General features: G+C 38.2%; 1 protein-coding gene across 2 annotated transcripts in view; it reads right to left on the bottom strand.

Moving 5' to 3' along the window:
• The window catches only part of LOC105432315 (uncharacterized), a 321,362-nt gene that overhangs the window by 116,597 nt on the left and 180,682 nt on the right, over nt 1–24,083 (bottom strand). Inside the window, exon 6 of one of the 2 annotated variants that reach the window (XM_089085419.1) lies at nt 10,553–10,615. The exons of the other annotated variant lie outside the window; for it this stretch is intronic. Within the exon in view, the coding sequence (XP_088941545.1) occupies nt 10,553–10,615 (63 nt within the window). The remainder of the gene's footprint in view (nt 1–10,552; nt 10,616–24,083) is intronic. 2 annotated transcript variants of the gene reach the window in all.

Here is a 24,083-nt window from a genome sequence, read left to right as displayed (position 1 = left end):
TACCGAAATTGCGCGACGGCGCGTATCGAGTTTCCGTCGTCGAAATAACACTGAAATATGCCACATGTGTGACAGGAAACACGTCTGAGCAACGGATAATATAAAGTAATCCTTGCTTAATGCCACAAATGCGCGCGGTCGCAACAAAATTGATATCTATGAACGTATTATCAGAGCCGTGATGTTCTTTTTAGTAAAAGAAAAGCATATTGCTTATTAAGGAATTTAAGGGATGTTAAGGAACACAGGTTGTAGAATATCCGTATATAATGTCGAAAAACTTATATTAATTATAATACAATTATTTAAAAAATTATTTATAAAATTCATGTTTTTATTTTAAACTTTATATTATAGATGAAAAAATAAACAGAATTTAAAATTAAAACTTCGCTTATCGAATCACTTCTTTTTGAACTTGTTTAGTAACTCTCGTGATCGATTGTAAGCAGTTTTTGCTTTTATCCCAAGCAATTGCTCTCTCTCTCTCTCTCTCTCTCTCTCTCTCTCTCTCTCTCTCTCTCTCTCTCTCTCTCTCTCTCTCTCTCTCTCTCTCTGAGATGGAAGTTTCTAACTCGATTCATCCAAAATCCTATTCATGCGGCACGCGGGTAGATTGTAATCCGGATAAGAAAAGGTTATCAGCCGGTATCGGTTCCGAGGACGATAACTCACGCTGAGAAGGACGAAATCTCGTTCCATTCTGGTAGCCCTCATGCCTGAGCTCCCTCGGGAATAGCGGGTTTGTAACATTTTGACAGTTCGAGGGCGTTTCGTTCTGGGAGATGCAGCTTCTGGTCTCGTAAGCGTTAACAAGTGGCGAAGAGAAAACGTATAAGAAAATAGAAGAGAAAAAGAAAAGGCGAATAGAGCTCGTAGATCAACGAAAGCGACGAGCAGCTCGAAATATCGAGGGTCGGAGATTGGTTAGCATAATGTCAGCCCGGAGCGACGATGAAAAAACGGCAGGAGACGGATGGGTAAGAGCAGAGGTGGTAGACTCGGGGATGGAATTTCTTAAAAATATCAGACAGAGCTCTGATGCACCTTCGGGGGTCGCGACGCTTTACGCACATAAACCTCGCCATAAAATTCCGGGTTATCGGCAGTTCGGGAGTAGGCATGGAAAGTTTGCTAGGCGTAGTAGGCATGGGAAGCAATGTAGATGAAAAAAATATTCCCTGAAGGCGCGAGTGAGTTATGATGAACTGAAAGTATTATCGAACGACAGGCACAACGCCATTTACGCGCTGCCCGACAATTTTCGGACATGACTTTTTCATTGCATTCGGTAAAAGAATGTTTCAATAAAAAGTAGCACACATACACACATTGTCCTCGATCAGAATATTTTTCATGCTTGATAAAAGTTTTAATTGACACATGTGGATATCGTTAGCAAAAATATGTCAATTGCGTAAATTTAAAAATCTTAAATTTTAGCGCGATTTAATTTTCGATTTTAAAATGGGAACGTTAAGTGTATGACAAATATTAAGAAATCATTTGCAGATGAAATAGAGAAGAAATATTTTACTTTCCAAGTAAAATATTTTATAAAAAAGGCTTTTCCGCTGAACAAGTTGCTGCGAAATCTCATCTCGCCTCAAAAATTATTTCCATAGAAAAATTTCAAAGTAGTGATAAAATTTATACCATTTCTTAAGTCTATACATGACAATATTTACAGACAAGATGTGTTAATGATTGTCATTACAGATTTACAGCACCGCCATTTTCCATCCTCTAGCAAACAAACATGTTCTTTGTTTGTCAAACGTGGCCTGTATTACAAGCGTAACTCGAGAGCCATAACGCAGTCGATCTATATGCACCTATCTCATAATAATAAATTGTAGATGCAGCAGCCAGAACGTGCGACGTTCAATGATCCTTTCTGTCTCTTTCTCTTGTCTTTCACAACTAACTTCTCGCGATCGTTCTTTCCATTCTTTCTTTCTCTCTTCCACTCTTTTTGCCCTCTGTGCTTTCCATCAGCTTAATCCCCGATCGGGAAACTCGATAAAAACGCCAAGACACGAGACTGGCATTTTTTTCATCGCGATGAAGAAAAGTGGTACACGCTCGCCGAGCCCGCCATCCTGCGCGCGTCAGGCGCTTTATAACTCTCCATATTGTCGTGCCATTATTGGACGCAAGCGAAATATGTATTTATCCATAAAAGACGTCGGAAGACTTACGTGCGTGGAATATAAGAGGCTATACCTTGCCGATAATCTTAACCGGCGCCATTTGCGAGCGAGCGGAACAAACGCGACGTTAAATTTCATAAGCGCGAGCCAAGGCGCGATGTTCAGCGTGATCGTCCGGCGAGAAACGTATTACACGAAATACCCTATAACCGCGGGATGTGCGCGTAAAACAGCATTTCCGAACGATGTACATTCACGCCGCAAGCGCACATATTTCGTTTTTCCGTCCTCGAATGCACTCTGCGAAATACGTCCAATAGGCGAAGGGACCATTCGCGTCGGATTCGATCTCGATGAACGTTGTACTGTCGTCAAATACAGCTTACCGAGATCAATTTTCTGGAAGGACGCGATTTTCTTTTCTGCCAGAAAAGCGAGGAGGAAAAAAAAAAGAAAAAAAAGCGATATCCTATTCCCGTGTTATCCGCGCGTCGCACGCAGCCTCAAATCCGCTCGTCTATACGCGGAGAATATGTCGTCTTTGAAAATGTTTTTCTTTTCCTGCTTGCGACGGTTTTTCCGGCCACTTCGAGACAGACATCGCCAATAATGGGCCTCCTTCCTGACGTATATCCTTCTCTTCGCACCGGCTATCTCTAGTCGACGTTCTTCAGGTAATTATCCACCGAGAGGCCCGCTTCATCCCCTGAGAGATCCCGGACTAGTCGACCGGACGGATCACACCAGGATCTACTCTACTTGACCGCCGCAACGGTGAAGACGATGTACGATGCCGCCGCGAGCCGCAGTGGTACAGACGTTGTTGCGGTCAGCCGCGTCGGCTTCTGAGTAGTTGCAACCAGATGGGGGTCGACAGGTGCTCGCTCTCGGATAGGCAGTGCAACTAGCAGCGAAAGGAAGCTTAAGCTCCTTTAAGTGATATCGTTGTGCGAGAAAAACTCTTGCTATATTTTTGTCGCTCATCAGAAAAACATTTTTTTTTTAATTTTAAATGTAAAATTTTTTATAATCCAATAAGTCATAAAACAGTAAATAAAAATAATTTTTCAATCATTTTCAGTAATAACTAAAGTTACCATGTATCGCTGAAATTATTTTTTTTTAAATTACGTCTATTGATATTTACAAAATTATATTAAAATTATATTAAAATTTTGTTAAACGTATTTAATTCAAATATTAATATAATTTAATGTATAACATTAACATTAATTGAATACATATTAAATGTAATTATCGTGTGAAAAAGAGATAATTATTATTGCAAATATAATTTCATAAATTCTTTCATAGATTTATATATACGTATTATAAATATATACATGCTGTTAGTGAATATTAAATTTTATTCCTAACCGAATAAAAATCTGAGATTCCTTTTTTTAAAAATAGTGTAAAAATTGTTTTAATATATACTATATATATTAAAAAAAGAGAATCTCAAATTTTGATTCGCTTATGAATAAAAGTTGATATTTCTTAGAACGTTCTTTAAATAGTTTTACAAATTTTTAATAATATTTAAAATTATTTCAAAGCAAAAATTTTCGATTTTATAAATAAAAGAAATAATCAATAAAAACTTCTTAATCTTCTTTCATTTTTTTAAATTCTTTGTAACAACATAGTAGTAAACACAACAAAGCGTGTTGTAAATCCTTTTCATTTCTACTTGTTTACGGTAGTCTATCTCTAGCCCTTAGAAACGTAACTAAAGATAGATGTCTTCGGTGAACCGTAAATACGTTTCTTACTTTATTCTCTCTTATTTTCACGGATAAAACTTAACCGAGCAAAATCAACAGAAGATGAAACTTAAAGAAAAACTTGAGGAAACTGAAGACTGAAAAAAGAATTATGAAAACTAAAAGAGTCAACACGCGCAAATTTTTTTCCGTTTTCTTACGATTCTATTGTTTTTCTTGTTTCCAGATCTTACCATAATTACGATAATTTGCAATGGCTTCGACAGAATTGTAAGTTTGGCTGCATTAAACGAAGCACGTCAACGAAGTCTTAGCACGTCGCTCGAGATTTCAGCGCATCGAAAGTATCAAACGACCGTCGTGAATATTGCGCTTGCTACGTACTACCGCATACGCGATCTTAATTTACAAACTATTCCCATAATGCCGCACGTGACGATAACCGGGCATAGTTATGCAACATGTACACATGCACGCGCAACGGTACGTGAGCGCGCGCGCACGTACCGTTAACCACCGTCGACCTCGTACGATCGACAACGTCGAGTCTTCTGGACACGCAACGTCTGCGTGCCGGTGCAGGAAACTATGCGACTTCAAAAGCCAACCCCGATCCCCGAGTCATCCGCCGCCACCGCACCCGCCGGCGTTAATATATACCGGTAACGCCTGACAGGTGCCTCCTCGCCGGACGGAGCTCTGGGTTACGTTGACACTAAGTTTGCAGTTTACAACCGTGCTGCCACGATCGATCGCGGTCGTATCGCCTGCGGATCTAAATTGTGCCGACCACGAAAAATCATCTCGCGCAAAGCTCGCGAGGAGCTGCTCAGCACGCAATTTCCGACTTTTCATTTTGGTATCGCCATTTTGGAACGCACTGACGTTAATGATTGGAAAATGTTAATGCTCACATAACACCTTATAAACAAAAAAATATAAATATCTCAGAAAAAAAAGCAGTTGACTTTTAATTAGCATAAAATCAAAATCTAAATCTTTCTTTAAATATAGCGTGTAATATAAATTATTTATAAAATTTCATATAAAGATTTAAATTAATGATTTAAAATTGATAACAATACAATATATAAATACAATAGATATTTAATGGCGACATAAATATTAAATTTTATTCAAGAGTTCGGTTGTTACAGACAAGCTAAATCTTCGTAAGACTCTTCGGGCTGCGACTCCGAGACTATTCGAGGATCTTAAACTATTGGAATGCTCAATTGCAGTTGCGTATATCTGTATAGAATGCGAAGCAATAACCAAATCGTGGCAAAGGGGGCGAATTATGGTGTAAGAACAGTCTCACCGTCAGTCTGCGTGTAACATTTCCGACGTGGTAAACAATCTGCTGTAAGTACACAACTTTGACTCGATGCAAGTTTCCGACTTTCCCCTTTCCTCCCCTGTTCCGCCTTCCCTTCTCGCAGCTATCTCTAATCGTCACTCGTCACTCAAGCAATATTAAGCCAAGTTTTCAAGAGTCTTACGCGAATACACGCACTACAATTCTATGTGCACGCATAGAACCGTGCTTGAACACAAAGCAAAGGTAGAATTAAGTTTTGGTACAATAGAAAATATGCAGGCATTCCACTCAATCGGAATACCCCAACAAAAAAGCAGTGTTTAGACACGATTTAAATCCCAGATTTTTCGCTTAGCTCGGCGGCTCAGCAAACGTGGTTTTACGATTATATTGGATGCAATAAATCACATACCTCATATTTAAATATGACCTTTTCGGATTTTCCGTAATACTTGTCATTTCATAAATATTCTATCAAAATCTTGATATATATATATATATATATATATATATATATATATATATATACATATATATATATATATATACACATATATATGTCTTTGACATATATATGATATGACAATTAAATCTTCTTTTTCCAATAAAATCAAAATTACAAGTTTAAATTTTATTAAAATTTAAATATATTTTCAAAAAAATGAAACATTCTTTTCCATAAAATATGGAAAAGCTATGTAACTGGATGAGCTACATTGTTCTTCCACGAAATTATAATAATTTTTGCTTCACGCTGTACAAAGTGCAGCATTTCGATGACGCTCGGCTGCAACTTCGTCCGAATAGAGTTCCGACTTTTCGCGAAGCTCCTATTTCCGCCGCCTCATTCACCGACAATCTCTCATCCCCGGACCAATATACAGCTTGTGGAGGAGGAACTTTGCGGCCAAGTGTTCGCCAAGTTTCAACGAGCCTTACGTGCCCACCCTCATCACACTTCCTTCTCGTTCGCTGGACGCACAACGAGCAACAAAGGATCGCTTTTCGCTTGTTGCTCCATAATCCTACCGAAAAAGCAATAGCCGCGTGGTAAGAGGATTCTATTCCCTCCATCTTCCTCTTCTTCATCCGACATTCACAGCAATAATTAACTCGCAGATTAAATCATACGAACTGTAGCGCCCAATTTCAATAAAAAATTGAAAATTCGCATTAGTCGAAATAGTATCTCATTGTGTAATAATGATTTTAACCATTATAATTTTATTAAAATCAAACAATATATCTGATTATAAACAATACTAAAATATTGTTTTTTATCCTAAGTTTAATATCAACAAATAATAATTAAATGGAATATTATAATTACCACTTAAAAGAATAAGACAGACTAAATCTATCAATAAGGTATAAACATGCTATCTAAATGCAGAATAGATTGGAGAATAATTGTATGTGAATCTCATAAAAATGTATAACGTTGTATCGTTTCACTAATATTCGCTGTCAAGTGGAAAAAAAAATCACTCGCGCGAACAAAGAAGGAATTATTATATCACTTATGGTAAAAATTTATCACAATTTTGTGTTTTAATGTTTAAATGTCGTGATTATTTATTTTATATGGCGAAACAATACGAGTAAAGAAAGCGCAAGAAAAGGAAAATCGAATATATATCTTTTATATCGAATATATTTCTTTTGTAAAGATAGAGCACGTATATAAGCTGCCCGGTAGTTTATTTTTAATCGAAGTGTTTCGAAGCGTTTGCCGGTAACAGCAAGTCATGCTCCAAAGGGCGACGACGCGTCTCATTTGTGGAGAAAAAACTATTATTTGTCACTATGTCGTTGCTGCGTGTCAGACAAAAAAAGTGACAAGTCGCTTCGCGAAGCGCTGAGATAAACGCTAATTAATGATGGCTTCGCCGATAATACTCACGTCTTGCTTCCAGCAAGCTTCAAGCATAACACGTGCAATTTTTCTAAAATCAGATAATGAAATGTATGGTGTACGTGTGTAATCGTTAAATCAAATATATGTAAAATATAATAGCGTGCAACGCAAAACATTTTTTTTCACTCATGAAAAAATCGATATGTCCATAAATGTAGAAACGAAACCTGAAATACGTTCCGTTCCGAGAGATCAAATTATTTATTTTTTTATGCACATTTGATATTTAAAAAGGATCATTTTGATTGTGTAAGATAAAATTTTGCAATTGTATGAAAATTATATATTTCCATGTAAATTAGTTACTGGATCCGAAAATGATAAAATTAAAGCGATTGAAGCAGAACAAAATAATAAGAAACGCACTTTTTAGAAATCGCTTAAATTTCTTGATTTTTCTACGTTTCTTTCTTTTTGCTCGTAAATGTTAATGTAAAGAATATGATTTTGAAGATTTAAATATATAATATAAAATTGTGTGTTTTAGAGGTGCAAATATATTGCATATTTAACAAAAATTATTAAGATTCTATTTCTTTTGTTTTATCAATTTGTTTTGCTTTTGTTTTTGTTTATTTTGCTGAATGTAAATTGAGCAGGCTGTCAAATTATAAAATGTCAAACTGTTATTAAAATGTTAAAGTGCACTCACGTTACATAATGGTTCATCTACAAAGAAAATCATGAAAAGGCTGAAAAAAGAGAAAAATTTGAGCGATTTTCTACTAAAAATACATTTTCATCATTTTGCTTTGTTCCAATCGCTTTAATTTTATCATTTTCGGTTTCAGCAATCAATTTAAAAAAAAAAATAAATAATTTTTAGATAATCACAAAGTTTTATCTTTCTATCGCACCGCGACCGAAATAATTCCTTTTAAACTTCAAATAAAAATAAAATAAAATAAAATAAATAAAAAAAAACGTAAATACCTGATCTCGGAACGGAACTTTTATGTTAGATTTTGTCTCTATTTTCACAGATATGTAGATTTTTTTCATAAATGAAAAAACAATTTTCTTGTTACACAGTGTAGTAATTAATTCTAAAATATTCAATAAAATCAAAACGTAGGAAAAAAATAGAAAAAAAATTACGATTTACATAAAAATGACTAACAAGTCTATAAGTTAGATTTCAAATCTGGTGAGATTTTTGTTCGCATTTAATCAAACTTTTACTACTTGTCGAAAATTCATTTCAAGAATCCATGAAACATTCATTTGGGAGTTTCGGTACCGCCTCAGAGATCAAAGATTTGCCACGGATCGCCCCGCACGTGACGATAGTAAATTTTCTACAATTAAAATATCTTCGAAAGCGCCGTGCATAACGCACCAGCTCTGCATGTCTCTTGCCGCGTGCCCTAAATCATACACTATGACAGAGGTCTCTCATGTATCACAAATTAAAATTATTGACCGACATCTTGCCTCCGCAGACTCATAATTCATTTTTCAAAGGGATGAAAATACTCGTTAAAAATAGTAAAACAAACTGTCGTGCCTCCCGCGCTAATCGCGACGAAAGCATGTCAGTCGTGCACCGACCAATGTCATATGTGGGTGTTAATTGCCTGGCCAAAAAATAGCATGTGTGATCTGTTATCGTCGTGAAAACGCATGTTGATTAATGCGGGCACATATGCTTCTAAAGGTTTACTAAAAATCAAAAAAAGAAACCACAGAATGCTTCACTTATGCTGTACGTGATCTTAAATTTTGTCAAGATGCTTTTGATTCATATAAATTTATAATTTATATATTTAAATAATTAGTTTGAACTGTTAAAAATTAAAATTATAGTAAAAAATGCAGACAGAGAAGTTTAGAAATACGAAATACAATACAAAATAAGATAACATATCTTAAATAGCATTTTTTAGCCAGGCAGCGTGAAAGTCGTAAAGTCAAATCGGATTCTCGGAGCCGCATCATTTATATGAAACGAAATGGGACTGCGATATTTTTTATACGGCGTGAAGAGGGGGAAACAAATGTCGTTTCGCCCGACATCCGGGGCGAAATCGTCGAGAAGAAAGATATCTTCCTGCGCATATTTCTGAAAGTGTCAAGGCGACGCGTCACCTTGGAGGTCACGTCAGTGTCGTGGCTGATGCCACACGGCCATCCCCAGGGACAACCCGGGATACGCTGGAACGGGAGCGCGCGTGCCTGTACGGTCCGAGTCTTCTTGTTACTGTATATGTGTGTATATCATCATGTCTTACCATGTGTAAGCGTCCACACAGAAGAATGTCGCACGTCCGGGAACGTCTGAGTGCCGTCGACTATATGATGGATGCGTTGGGTTCGATGTAGCGTAATAGGTAGAGGCACGTCAGGAAGTGCACTCACGTTTTTCTCCCTGTTCTTTGTTTTAATATACACCTCGTAGCACATCACAGAACGCACATACAGTGCGCCTCATTTTGTCGGAGGAGGTACCGCGACTGAGATTTAACAAAAGATACGTCGATCCCGAAGTATATTCTTCGCAAAGTATATACCTCGGAGCATCCGCTAGCGCTCTCAAGATTGGTTATAAAACAGCAATATAGCGTGATGAGGGGGGAGGGGATGACAAGGGGAAAGCTGTCTCGTGCAGTTTCGTTTACGACGTGTCTGATAATACCGATTTTAAACGGACAAGTTTTATATAAACTATGACAGTGACGAACTGTTGTACTAAACATGGATTAATTATTATTCGTAGAGTAAAAATGTTTTGCAAACTTAATATTGATACATTGATATTAAATATTATTTCTGCTATACTCAGAAAACTGTTACATGTTGCCATTTATCCGCAGTTAACTGATGAAACATCCAAGTGTTCTATGTAAAACCGCTTTATCGATTTGTCCTCATAGCTATATACGACAACTCGACAATACTTTTACGCCAGTTTACTGACTGGTCTAGATCTCGACCTATTCGCGTGCCTCTATAATTCAAATTATAGACATTGTTCAAGCAGATATCAAGCAGTGACGCAAAACGCTTGAATTCTATCCTCACGATTATAATTCTTGCGGCGTCGTTCGTTTCATTTCCTGTATCTCTGCAAGTACATTTCTTCATATTTATATACTGACATTTCTTCATATTTATATACTGACATTATTTACTCTATCTATTTCGTGCGACGTACAATGAAAGTTCGTGTTCTTCACTGAAGAGTGGGTAAAGTATCGCTGTCACAATCGATAACTACATCTGCCGTTTTTGTCGCTTTAATATATGATCGAAATAACTTGAAATCTTACATCATGTTAAATAAGCATCGACTTAGTGACAAAGAATAACAATAGCATCAAATTAATATAATTTTGAAAAAACAAAAAATTTTTTTTACTTTTTAAAATTTGTAGTAGACGCGATTTGATTAAATGAAATTTTACAAATTTTTGTTTAATAAACAAATTTATACCTATCGCTATCTTCTCGAACGTGATGGTACACGCAATCTGGGAATGGCTGCAGCTCACTCAACCTATAAAGAAAGAACGTAAAAAAAATACTGCGACCAAGAGAAGAGGAGAGATGTAGGAAGAAAATGCACGATCAGTATGTATTGGCGATCAATAAATCAGGGCGTGTACATCCTCCTTCTGCTGGAGGAGTGTTTGGAAGGGTGGCACCGTCGTCGTCGTTGTCGCCGTCGTCGTCATCGTGCGTGTCTTGATGGCACAAATAAAATACGACCCAATTTCACGGTGCAAACCGCGAAACAATGGTATTGATTTTATTTCCATATCGGTCTAGGGGACGAGACACGATGGCGGATGGAGGGATCGGCTGGATCGGTGGTTTCGACCACGGTAAGGAGGGTAGGCAGATAAAGCAGTGGTTCAAAGGCGGACGCGTCCTGGGCCGGAACGTCCTGATGCGTGCAAAGGGAGATGCGAACGCGAATTCTAAGGGTACATATCGAGCGACGAACGTCGGACATTTCAGCGTGCACGTCACGTAGAGATGGAGTCGCTTGCCGAGGTGAGAGAAACGGAACAGAGATGTCGTCGACGACGGTGTCGATGGAATAAGGAAAAAGGATGAGGAGGAAAGAGTGTAGGTGGATAGAGAAACCGCGGGAGTTACAGGGTAGGTTTATCCAGTAGTCCTCTACGCACGCTAGCATAATTAAGAAAGTTCCGTCCGGGAGTTTTTCCCGGCGTCTTCCGCTATTGTTATTCTTGAGTCGTAACGGCGCTAATTAAGCCGACCGAATAGCGCAATAGTGAATTCCTGACGGAAGACTTATGGCTGACATTACATCACGACGTCGTGACTAAGCCAGACTTAATGTTACGAGATTATGTGAATTGTTCACGAAGATGCAAAAGTAACACCCAAAAAGCTATATTAATATTCGACACATTTGTTTTAATAACGCTCAATTCGTTGTACGCGAAGATATTTTGTCAACACGTTGAGTGAAAAAAAAAATCTATACGATCACAGAATTCTCGATTCGCTATGAAAACGTCCAAACCGAAAACGGTAACGTAAATAAATTCCAGGCGTTATCGTATCACGTCGCTGTTGCGAGATCAGCTGCCAACTCTCGTACAAAAGCATCGTATTACATTTATGGGCGCCTCGTAAAATCAGCGTGGATACTATTTATTCTCATAAATTCGCCGGCCTAACGTACAGTACGATTAAATCACGATTTTCGTATAAAATATAATTTCACACGTAAATATATATTTATGCGTGAAATCGTATTTTACATATCATAAATTGCGTATTAAATTTTTTAAAGCTCCATTGAGATTAATGATTTTGTTTTTTTTTTTTCATGCATCAATAAATTGATTCCTCACGAAATTCGACATAATAAAGAGCGCATGTCGATTTTCTTGAGATATCCTCATCTAGATTTGACTGCCACATTCGATGCAGCCTCGATCCAGCGGGTGGTTAAGCGGATAGAAGGAGATTAAAGACAAGGGATACGCGGAAATGAACGTCGAGCGGTCGCTTGCACGGAACGTTTTTTCGTTCATCCCACCATCGTTCTCGCGCATTGTGATCACCGAATCGCGGAAGCGAAGAAATATACCGCAGACGCATTTTTGTGAAATATCGGCTTTTCGTGGCAGCGCAGAGGTAAAACTGCGTTAAAAAAAGCCATTGGTCGTTTCGGCGGACTTATCCGCGCTTCTCGATTCGTACATGCGCCACTGCTCCCATCGTATTTCAAATTGATCCATATGATCGATGTATATATGTCGATTATGCTTCATATCAAATGTAGAGAATTTTTTTCAATTACATTTCTCATTGTTTCCTATATCAGAAACTTTTATGCTAATCCGCGGAAACATTCAATTAAATACAAAGTAGAAATATTTCTCAGATAATAACAATGTCGTTCTTGATAATATCTCGTACATATTGTCAAGAAATATTATATGTAACATAAAAGTAGATAAGTATTAAATCATTAGAAAAATGTTAGTAAGAAATTGTAAAATTTTTATCTTGATTAAGTATTTTTTAGAAAGTTATAACAAAGTCTACCTTATTAGAAAAATTTGTAATTGTAAAAATAGGGAATGAGAAAGTGATCGATCTTTTTTAGGATTTCTATGAAATCGATTATTCATGCATATAACATGCATTAACTATTTTAATTATTAATTCTTATCTTTGTGCAATTATTGTTGTGTTCCATATACAAAGATGACGAAAATCTTGGAATAAAACCGCAGGTAGTTTTCGATTCAAAACTCTAAGTGTGTATTGCATAAAACAAAAGTTCGTGTTACAAGTTGGACGATCTGATAACTATAGTAACTACTTGCAGTAGTCGATTAACGGGCGGGATGCATATCCGCTATTGAATACAATAAGGTGAACGCACTCGACCTTGTCGTACATTGTTGCAGTCGCGTCGGAAATGCGGATATTCCGATACATCGAGATGAGCTCCCGAAAGTCGCTCACTAAACATTCATGCGATGTCGTCGTTAAATTGGCATGGGGATACGATTGCTTGATTCACGTACACGTTTAACAAAATACGCATGCCATATTCATGCGGCATTTATTGCGGCCGGCCGACCGTTTTATATGCCGATATTGTTGCCAATAATACGGCGGATATCGAAACGGTAGAGTAATGTACATTTGTTGGAAAGACCATTAATATTAATTCTATTACCGAGTGGTACTGCAGTTAAATGACCTGATCAATTTTTTCTGTTTTTTTTTTTTTAATGAATAATTCCGCGAATATTTTAATTTATACTTTTTTACATATATATGCTTCATACATCTCGAACATAAACATGCGCATAAAATTTTAACGAAAAATAATTTTGTGAGGCCATCAACGAGCGGAAATCTTCACCGTACTGCTAACCATGCGCGAGTTTTCCGGTAGAAAGGCAACATTGGTTTAAGGTAACGCCGAGACGTCAGGAATTGACAAATTGCTCGAGACTCGAAAACCGACGCGGATAGAAAGGCATCGTAAGACCGGCCGAAAGTGAAGGGTAATATGTCGCAAATGGAAAAGAAAGGTTCTCCGACATGAGATCGACGGCGGGCACGCCGAGGGGCAGGGAATGGTGGAAAGAGGACAATAGGACCGATAAATAAATCCGTAATCGGTGGTCCATGGGTTTAGCCTGAATGGCTCGATTGGCTCCTAAAGGTGATTTCCAGGAGGGAAAGCGGGTTCGGATAAGAAAAGCTCTTTCACGCTCTTTGTCTCTCTCCTTGCTGCCACGCTCGACCATCGGTATATCTTGCCGAAGGGCTTTACCTTTGCCGCGGTGCCTTCTTGCCTCTTTCCACCTTTATACACCTTCCCCTTTGCTTCACGGTTTCTCTGTTATTTGCCGCCGACTCGTCGTCACCGGATAAATCCGTACGCGTGAAAAATGACGAGTAAGAAGAGAGCCTGTAATTAACTTTTCGCCTGTTCGCTTCACTTCATTGGTCTTTAATGACTGTGTATGTGTGTGTGTGTGTGTGTGTGTGTGTGTGTGTGTGTGTGTGTGTGTGTGTGTGTGTGTGTGTGTGTGTGTGTGTGTGTGTGTGTGTGTGTATGCATGCGTGCCATGCATGTGCACATATATGTATATGTATGTATATGAATGCAATATTTATTTTAGATAAATTGAATGTATGTACATATATATGCGATTGCGAAAATAACAGCAAATATATGGGAAATAATAAGATATATTACATTTAACTGTACTTTGAATCAATAAAATTTTCAAAATGTTTGGTTAAAAGTTGAATTCTCTCATTAATTATAGTTGATTACAATTTAACGTTGCCGTTTATCCCGTTCTTTCTCTTTTGCGATTATTCCGATTTAAGTTCAAGCCACTTTCGTGAAAAAGGTGAATTAAATGACTATCGCGCGACTAAGGTCGCGTGTGGTCGTTCGCAAGTTTAATCGCCGAATCTGTTAGCGTATCGCCGCACGTCCGCGCGACTCTAAATTCACTCTACGAGAAAGTCGAATTAGCATGCGGACCGTAGTACGTTCCATGAGAAATACGACCCTAATACCTTACTTTCATTTGCGTAGAAATGAATTGTCCGTATCGCCGGTCCCGCGCTAAGTACAGAGATAAACGTAGTAAACGAGTACCAATTACTACGTTCATGGATACCGCTAGGCATTATATTCGTGGACAATCATGCTAATCGTCACCACCAATGACAATATATAAAACGTCGCGAAATAATCTAACAATTTTTCAAACTTAATCCCTGGATTACATAGGAAAGAAATTTAATCTTCAAATCCTTTTTAATCCTAACAATTCAAACAACGCGACAGCTAATTGATTCCGATAAAATTTTTATTAGAAGAAATTTGTCATAGAAATTGCGATTAAAACCGATAACTTTGCAACAACTTGTACATTCATTTAGAATTATTTCATGATAAGAATCGCGCGTATATTGCATACACGCACGCGCCATGAATCGTCGTTCATAATTTCCTTCCGTAATCTGCCGGACATCGTATAAGTCGCGCAGTTTACGAGCCGTATGCGCCGTGCTCATGCCTCTACCGAGCTCGTTTCTTTCAATAATAAAGACCATAATCGCGCGTATCCCACTTCCGTTTAAGCCGGATAAGCCGCGACTCGCCGCTAGCGAGAAAGAAAATACCTGCCGCCGACGGCCGCCCGGGGAAACTTTTTCAATCTGTCGTCATTATGTGCGAGTTTAGTTCACGTTGGTTCACCTCCGGTTAACTACTCTCCTCCGCCATGCGCAGCTCTTCCTACGATGTTCAAACTAATTTCCAAGGAGACGGGCGATGGACTTCGAAGAGCTGTAAGGTAGCCGCGAGGGAGCCGCCGTTCTTTACGGACCTACCTTCCACGCCGAATCGGAAGCGAAAAGTAATTCATTAAAGTGTACTTCCGAAGACACTTTATTTGGTCTTTAGCGTGACTACGAACTACTTATAATCCTACGAATATCGTCGCATGACATTTGTGGTTGATAGAGTAATGCGTGATTTATACGACATAAGTCACGATCGGATATATGTGCCGTAATTTATGCGAGACATAATCATCGCCAAAAATTATGTGGTCTGTTTATCTAAATAGTTGATGAAATCATTTCAGTCCTTAGCTCAGCAGAAACAGGTCATAAAATTAATCATTAAGCTTATCTAATGTAGATAAGCTTCTCGAAGATATAGAGTCTTCAGACATATTAACAATTTCAAAGCTATATATAAATAAAGATAGGCAAATTAAATTTTAAAATAAAATATTATTTTTTTATAATATCCCGATTTAAATTATGCAATTTTTTTAAGAAGAAAATTTTAATAAGGATAATAAAGGTTCTCGATAGTAAAGGTTTTCGATATTTTCTTTGCTTCTGTTTTTCTTCTTCACAAAGGAGTCATGAGTTTAATTATCGCGCAACGCGTACGTTTGAAAATTAAACGTAATTCTAGTTCCGGAAAATATTAATCAATGGGACTCCTTGAAGATTCATCCGCAGTCTGAGGGACTTATTCCTCTCCTGGTTGCTGAAAATGCATGCAAGGAAGAAAAAAAGAGAGAAGAGAACAACCAAAGGAGACCGAAAACAAATTACAGCAGTCCGTCTTCTTCCGTCGCACGCGAAATCCCGCAGCGTAATTTTCCCAGCAGCGAAGCCTCCCCGCCAAGCTTTTCCTCGTCTTTTCAGGCCGACGCTGACGAGACACTTTCCTTTCTATAGTGAAGAATCGTTCGTTAGTCGTAAACCGCCGTCGAAAGACTCTCGACGAAATACGTATTAGGCGATGTGGCCACGACGGGCTGTAAAATCTCGTGGAAAAGTTAACATCTCGTCTTTATGAAATTTTGCCAACTTCGTGAACCTGTCGTTCTTTTTTAGACGAATTCTCGATTGGAAATTCGACACTTATTTTCTCGCACAATCACGAAGTTAAGCCGTATTTCAGACTCGCCGTTATCTCGCTGAATAGCAGGAGATGCGTAAGTACTTGAGATTGAATTAATTTGCGAAATTGAAAATTTGAAATGAGTCATCATTTCATTTCCGTGCCAATGTGACATTGTTACAATTATACTTATTAATTCATGTAATATACAAAACGTTGTTCGACAAGAATAAATTTAATATATTAAAAAGAAAATTAACTAAAATTTAAAAAGTAGAAAATTGTAATAAAATTGGAAATAATTGATATATATTAGTACGGATATTATTCTTTTTTTTTTAAATCCAATTATTTTTAAAAAGTTAAAATACACTACTACTTGTTTCGGAAATTAAGCTTTCCTCGGAAAAAATGGCACGTCGAACTTTATTAGATATATGCAACAAATGGGCTCGAAATGTAATTAATTTCAAACCAAATGTTAATTAATATCACCATGTGGGATCATTACTAATATTAATAAATTTGGCCTTTCAGTTTGACTGAATAATGCACACAATGCATATAATATTTTCTGTGTTACGAGACAATGCGGATGAATATTATTTTATACATTAATTTTCCATAAAGGGCCTGATAATTCAGTCAGACCTATGATTATTTTGTGCGACTCTGTCCCCTGACATATCGAAACATCCAGACGAACGACCGGCATGGCGTACGCTTTGCGGCGAATAAAGAGAGCATCGTATTTTCATTGCCGCTAGCTTTTCGCATAGTAGTGAAAGGAGACAGCGGCAAGGAACGGCGGGACAGGAGGAGGAAAAGCCGCGGGAAAGCTGCGAGCCGATGAAAATGACAATGCCTTGCGGGCACACGTCCGACGTTTTTCACCGCCTTCGTTCTTCCGCTTTGCTTTCCTTCTCCTCGCTATCCTTCACCTTTCGTTGAAAGTGAGTTTTGTAATAACCGGACGAGAAAGAGTGAGAAAGAAAGAGAAAGATGATCGAACGTCGCGGTTCATATAATATCCGGAATATTGGACGAAGGGGGGTGAGAGGGGGACGTCTTCGAGAAAAACGACGCGGGATCATAATAAGTAGAGACGAGGATCCGGAAGGCCGGAGGTCGCCATCGATGGAAAAATCGCGATGGTCTTTTTCTTTAGCATTCTTCGCTACATCATTGTTGCTGAGTAATGAAACACTATATTTCCACTCGCGTCTGTCGAGTCTCACCATTATTATATACATTCGCGTACTGATTTTCACATGCATCGCGAGAAATGCGCGTTTTATCTGTGATAGATATTTCACTCTGACTCCGAAAATTCAACGTGTTTGCTCTTCGCAGAAGATACCAAGGGTACTTCATACTATACGCGATACTATACGCTTGTGCGCAATATCACTAGAAATTTCTCATGCACTGAAATCGGAGAGATTATCGTATACATTCCCACACGCAGAGAGAACGAAAGAAAAAAATAAATTGAGCAAGGATGCTCTTTCCTATGTCATATTAATTAAAATAATACAAAATTTGAACGAAAAAACACGTGCAGGCGTAAGAATTTTTGTTTTCTCTAAATAATAAATAGGATAGGACATTTATTTTGAATTCGTATCACAATTTAAATAATTTTGAAAGAGAAATAATGAATCCACTACTTTTTCTTGTTCATTCTATTGAAAGTGCAATTTTTATCACGTGTTATCCCGCCTCTAGGCTTTTAATTTATTCATTGTACATTGTGTTGTTGCGCGTTTCAAACTTCAGTTGCGATTTTACGCCCCGCACATCGAACGAGTGTGCACGTACCACTTGACAGCAGAGTGACGCGTACAACTGCAACTGCAAGCGCATGATGGTCAGTCACGTTCATAGACGCCCCGACGCACATGGACCGCGTCATAATGTCGCGGTACGTGCCACGATTACCGTCGCGAGTAGATAGAAAATCTCTCCCCGGGATTTAATTCCGATGTATCAGTAAAAGCGGATCCTCGGCTCATTCGCGCGTCACCGGGAAACGCGCTTGTAAACACCGTTTTTTTTTCTTCTCTCGATTTCCCCCCGATTTAAACTCGCCGTCGCACATGGATGATGATACACGCGTCATACGCGGGAGGTAATGAGAAACTAGTTGGGATTTAATTATCCATATTAGCTATTAATCGCACATCGTGCTAATGAAGCTACATTAAGCCGAACGAAGAATTCCGTTAATTACATACAGATTTCAAAAGCTTAATTAAATGTTAACGATGCAATATTTTTCCTTCCTTCAAAATCCTTCCAGTGAAAAAAATTGATTTCGGAAAAATACGTTATTTATTATTGATATTAAGATTGTGAGATACTATATTTCATTACTATGCTAATTGAAGTTGAAACGGCCTGCGCTAATAAATACGTAAACGAATCATTTATAATATTTTTTTATTAGCACACTTCATATAAGCATACATATTTAATATTTAGAAGATTATTTTGATTATTTGAATGATATATATTGAAAATAATACCTGGGAGATTCCTTGCCTTCCTGACCAGTCGCCATATCGTTCCACCAATTGGAAATCTTCTGCTTCGTTCGGGATTTTCAATTTTTCATATATTCCAGAAGTTCACAATTTTCTCACGACACTTTCACAGTTTGTCAGCAATGTTCTACCAATGATGCTGACCATTTAGAGATAATTCAAAGTTATCAATTCTAACGATCATGGCGTAATTTGACGAAATAAAAAATGCGATTTTCTTTGATATCATATGCATTGAAATGATCATCCTAATTATTTATTTACAATGGGCGACATTATACTCGAGTCGCCTGATGTCTTACGAGTAATATCGACAGATATTGAAAAGTTTGAATATATTAGATGAAATTCTACTCGAGGATAGACAGGGCGTACGACTAACGTGCAACAGGAAGGTAAACGTTACAATCGGCAACAATTGTCACGGCATAGCACAACGACGACGGAAATAGTGATAAACTGATAATAATTCGAGAACGTGCGAATACGATTTGACATCGATCTGAAATTGCCGTAGAAGTGTGACACGTGCTCCACCGCAGCTCGCTCGCGCACGAACCGGCGATTTATCGCGATTTATTCCGACACGAGAACCGCGAGTGCACGTTTCGCGTATTGAATACCGTGTGGCACACCAAGCCAGGAGAACAACGACGTCGACGTCAAGTCGTAAATGTTCTTCAGACGTTCTCGTGAGTTACATCGTTGCAACTTTGTGCAACTTTAATTTTTTTAAATCATACATTTGCATGTAAGAGTAGAATAATTGAGATAGAAAGAGAAAACATATTTCCTCAACATCTCTTTCTACACAAAATTTCAAGGATTGTGTTAGTCCGGGAAAGTCACTATGCAATTTAATTGTTCATTTTTCTTCACTCATCTCATCGTCATTTCTGTAAGTTACAATTTTCAAATCAAATTTCGACGACATATCTTCGTGCTTCCACTCTGCCTTTCCTCGACAAAGTTCAACGTTACGCAATGGTGAATTTCACACACTAATTTATCGTCGATAACAGTCTGAGGCTGGGCGCTGAGAATCATATCTTCGACATTATCTTCGCAATTAAACTAAACTAACTTGTTACAAAAGATGTGTCTCGAGTTAATTTAAAATGCACATACATAATTAATTTTCCAAAATCAAATAATTTCTTCATCACTCGTTCATCAACAATTTTCGGAATTAATATTATTAATATTATTTCCTCGATTTCTTTGTAATTGTACAATTTAAAGTTTTCACGTGCATGTCGATTGTTCACAAAATTTGTTTTGATGGAGTTTCTTAGGAGTGCTCGCAACATTTGACGAAAAGAGAGAAAAGAAAGAGAGAGATTGGATGAGTTATCTAGGCAAGAACGTGCGACTACGCGCACTGCATAATATGCACGCGCGGCTTGATGAAGAGTAACGTGCGAGTATGACGGCGCACGCCGCGCTACTGACGACGCCTGGCGTCGCGGCGCCACGCCGTGAGAGAACACTCGGTGATGCACGCTCGCGCAGGCGCTACCGACACCGGTTCGTTGACGTTTTTCCCTTTTCTTTCTCTCGTTTCTTTCCTACCCTTTTCTCCTTTTTGTCGCGCGTACGAGTGTACGCGCGTTCATCTCCTTTTTCTCCCTTCCGAATCGAAAGTAAGGTAAAATGATTCAGCGCCAGCATTTTTCGCAGCGCGAGACGGGATGGCGCAGAATTCGGCAAAGCGAGAAACACCGCCGGCATCTCCGAGTGTTTATTACGACGTTTTCATAAAATCTCGGCGGGGGATTTATTAAGCGCGCGTGGAGAAAATAATAATATGTCAGAAATGTTAGGAAGGGGGAGCAAAAGTACTCCGGCATTTTCTACAGAAAATATATATTCGAAGTTACACCAGATAATACGATAAATCCCATAAGTGCAGTTTTATTCTTTTAGCCGTTGACTTTTATAAACATATATAGAAATTTTTGTAATGCTTTTGTAAGATCTTATTTATCCGTATGTAAAAATGTATCGTTCTTTCACAATATTTTTAGATTATTTTTTTCAAATATCTTATCCCGTTTAGATTGTTTTAAATTGATATGGAAAATTGTCTTAATATATTTATTATTTAAATCCAATATTTTATAAAATTGGATAAAAAATAGAAAGATATCGATATTCACATCCTCCAATTCGAATTATGATATAGTACATTGTTTTATGAGCGATACATTACAAACATTGTCAGAGAATCTTTGGAAAAATCCATTTGAATATTATCACAAATCTCTCGGCAATTGCTATGTTTGCGTACGTTTCAAAGGCACAATACGACGGACGCATGTGCGTAAATTTCATTTAACTTTTCTAATGCTTCTATGCTAATAATCCTCTCCGACCAGAACGCGTTTCCCTACTCGTGCCGCGGCGTAAAGCGAAAAAAAAAACGCGTACGAGATGCTATTTGCATTTGTAACGATGCGTTCTGAAGAGGGCTCAGAACGGCAGCGGGTATCGAGGGAAGCCAAAACCAGAGACAGCTGGTTGCGCCTCTCGGGTCTCCGGAGTGGAGACATCCGGTTCTGACGAGCCCGAAACTCGTCAAAATACACAAATCGTTGGCACGTCCCGTGCGCGGACGTTTTCCCGCGGGAAGACGTGAGGCAGCGAGACAAATGGCAGGAATGGAAACGTTCCTCTCGATCAACATCAACTTCTTTGGAAAGACAGCACGGATAATTAAAATCTTGTGGCTACAAAAGACGATCCTTTTTCTTCTGAAATTTTTATTATAAATAAAATGAATTGATTGTAATATTTAACAAATTTGTGCGTCTCATAGGAAGTATTTATATATTATACATATTTAAGATATACGAAATGAAGTAATCTTTTTTTATCTTTGTACTAAATATCATAGTAGTTAATTTTTATTTTATTTTAATATTCTTTTTAACATCTTCTCAAAATAAAATCCCCTTTTTAATGTAAAGGTACAATTGACCAAAGAAATAAATATCTGTTTCTTAACTAAAATTAACTAAAATTAACTAGAGAAATTCTTGATTTACTAAATCTGTAATTAAAAATCCGTGTCACGTATTTCACAACAATGTTCAGAGCATAAAATTTTACGATATGCACATACGTTCAAAATCCTACGGGCATATCGATAATATTCCATCAACGCGTAATCCACGTCGGACAAAACAAACCGCATGTCCAAACCACCGCAGCCGTAACGCGCGCACGCGCCCGGTATCGGTTATTAAATATATTTCCATTTTCGCGGCACCAACTATTGCTCCATTGTTCGAGAAAAACAACGCGACCGCCGGCTTCCGCGCTCGGAGCAAAATAAACATGTTGAAAGAAGAAAGAAGAAAGAGGGAAAGGAAGGGAGAAGCTTTTTTTCGTCTATACCACACATTAATGACCACTCCCGTCGCAGTTCGCGCGTGGTAATAAAGCAGCGGGCGGAATCGTAGAAATCAATGCGCCGTGTTGTTCGGCTCTGACCCATTTCCGGTTTGCCGCGGCCCATCGCGATACCCAGGCGCGCGGTCATAAAACGCACCGTCCACCGTAGGGTCCCGTGCCGCACGGCGGTTTGCAGCACGGAAACGCAATTCGCGGGACATCCCGAGCCGAGATGTTGTATACGTGTCGTACACGTGTGCTCGTACATCGTTATTCGACAACGACGAAACACGATGTGTCCTGCAACCAGCACTACCGCTAGATCCTCACATTAATGGTCTATAGAAATCGCAGGCTGACCGACGAAGCAAGTCCGACTTGAAAATCCTCGTACATGCTCTGTATGCGAATCGTCACTAAAATCAAGCGATATATTGTTGCAAGCGTACTGTACATGCCGAATGTGATGGAATAATCATGGAACTGCTCGCAAAATGGGCCAGACTGTACGTGGGATTATTGGAATAATCGAAAAAATGTCGAATAAACATCAAATTTTTATTAGACATCTATTCGTATTATTCATAATATTTTATTTTAATAATAACATATTTTCACAAAATTGTTGTAATATCTTTTTTTGAACCGATTATTATTGTAATATAAGATTTATATGCAATAGAAATTGAAAATAATAGAAGATTAAAAACAAAACACTCTTGAAGTTATTATAACCAATCATATTAATTAATGATTTTGAATAATATTTTACGCACATACATAGTAAAATAATAATAAGGTAAACCTCTTTGTTGCTATTATTCTGACAATTATCAGTAAATGGAAATCGTGTGAAAAGAAGATATTGTTGCGATATTCATCAGAACGATGCAATTTTGCGGAAAGAATAAATTTGTGCAGGCGAATTCGGATGAATGGCAAGCGGAGTGCACTTTGCGCCTGATGCACTTCGGTGTAACATCACTGCAGGATGCCGGGGTATCCGCCCTTGACGGCCCTGCGGCATCGAATGACAGGACGAGCGGGCCAATAGAAACGAGCAATTCGATCCTGCCGCTGTCGACGTGTACTTCGGATGGCTCTTGTCCGGGAATAATTGTACATGCCTAGATTGTCTCGGCGAGGAAACGCGCGACATTAACGCATCGAGTAAAAGCGAATACGCGAATACGAGTCCAATCAATATTATATGCTTTCCCTTTTAAATCCCGAACTGCAATCGTTGCAATTATAATTACTTTCGCAATTCGTTGGCTAGATTGCAAATTGCATTAACGCACACGAACGTCCGATTAAATAAATTTCAACTTTATTTTCGCTACGTCGTTTTTACTTCAATATTGCGACTATGTATAGCATTACTTCACATTTCTGCGGCTTCAATATCGTAAAGCTTCGCTATAATATTCATTACTTCATTGCCTTGTATCTACCTGCGTGGTTTCCCGACGTAGACCGTTTTCCTTTAAATAATCTCTTCCCGTGCGTAAAATGCATTTTCATTAGACGAACGTTATATACAGCACGGCATCTCCATGCCCATTTCCGTTACTTTAAAATAATACCCCCAGAAACCACCGAAACAGCGGACGCGGTGGCGATTAATG

This window comes from Pogonomyrmex barbatus, unplaced genomic scaffold, assembly GCF_055798465.1.
Source record: "Pogonomyrmex barbatus isolate J1 unplaced genomic scaffold, ASM5579846v1 scaffold1, whole genome shotgun sequence".
Lineage (NCBI taxonomy): Eukaryota > Metazoa > Arthropoda > Insecta > Hymenoptera > Formicidae > Pogonomyrmex > Pogonomyrmex barbatus.
Note: the sequence above shows the minus strand (reverse complement) of the source record. Positions and strands in the feature narration are given on the sequence as shown.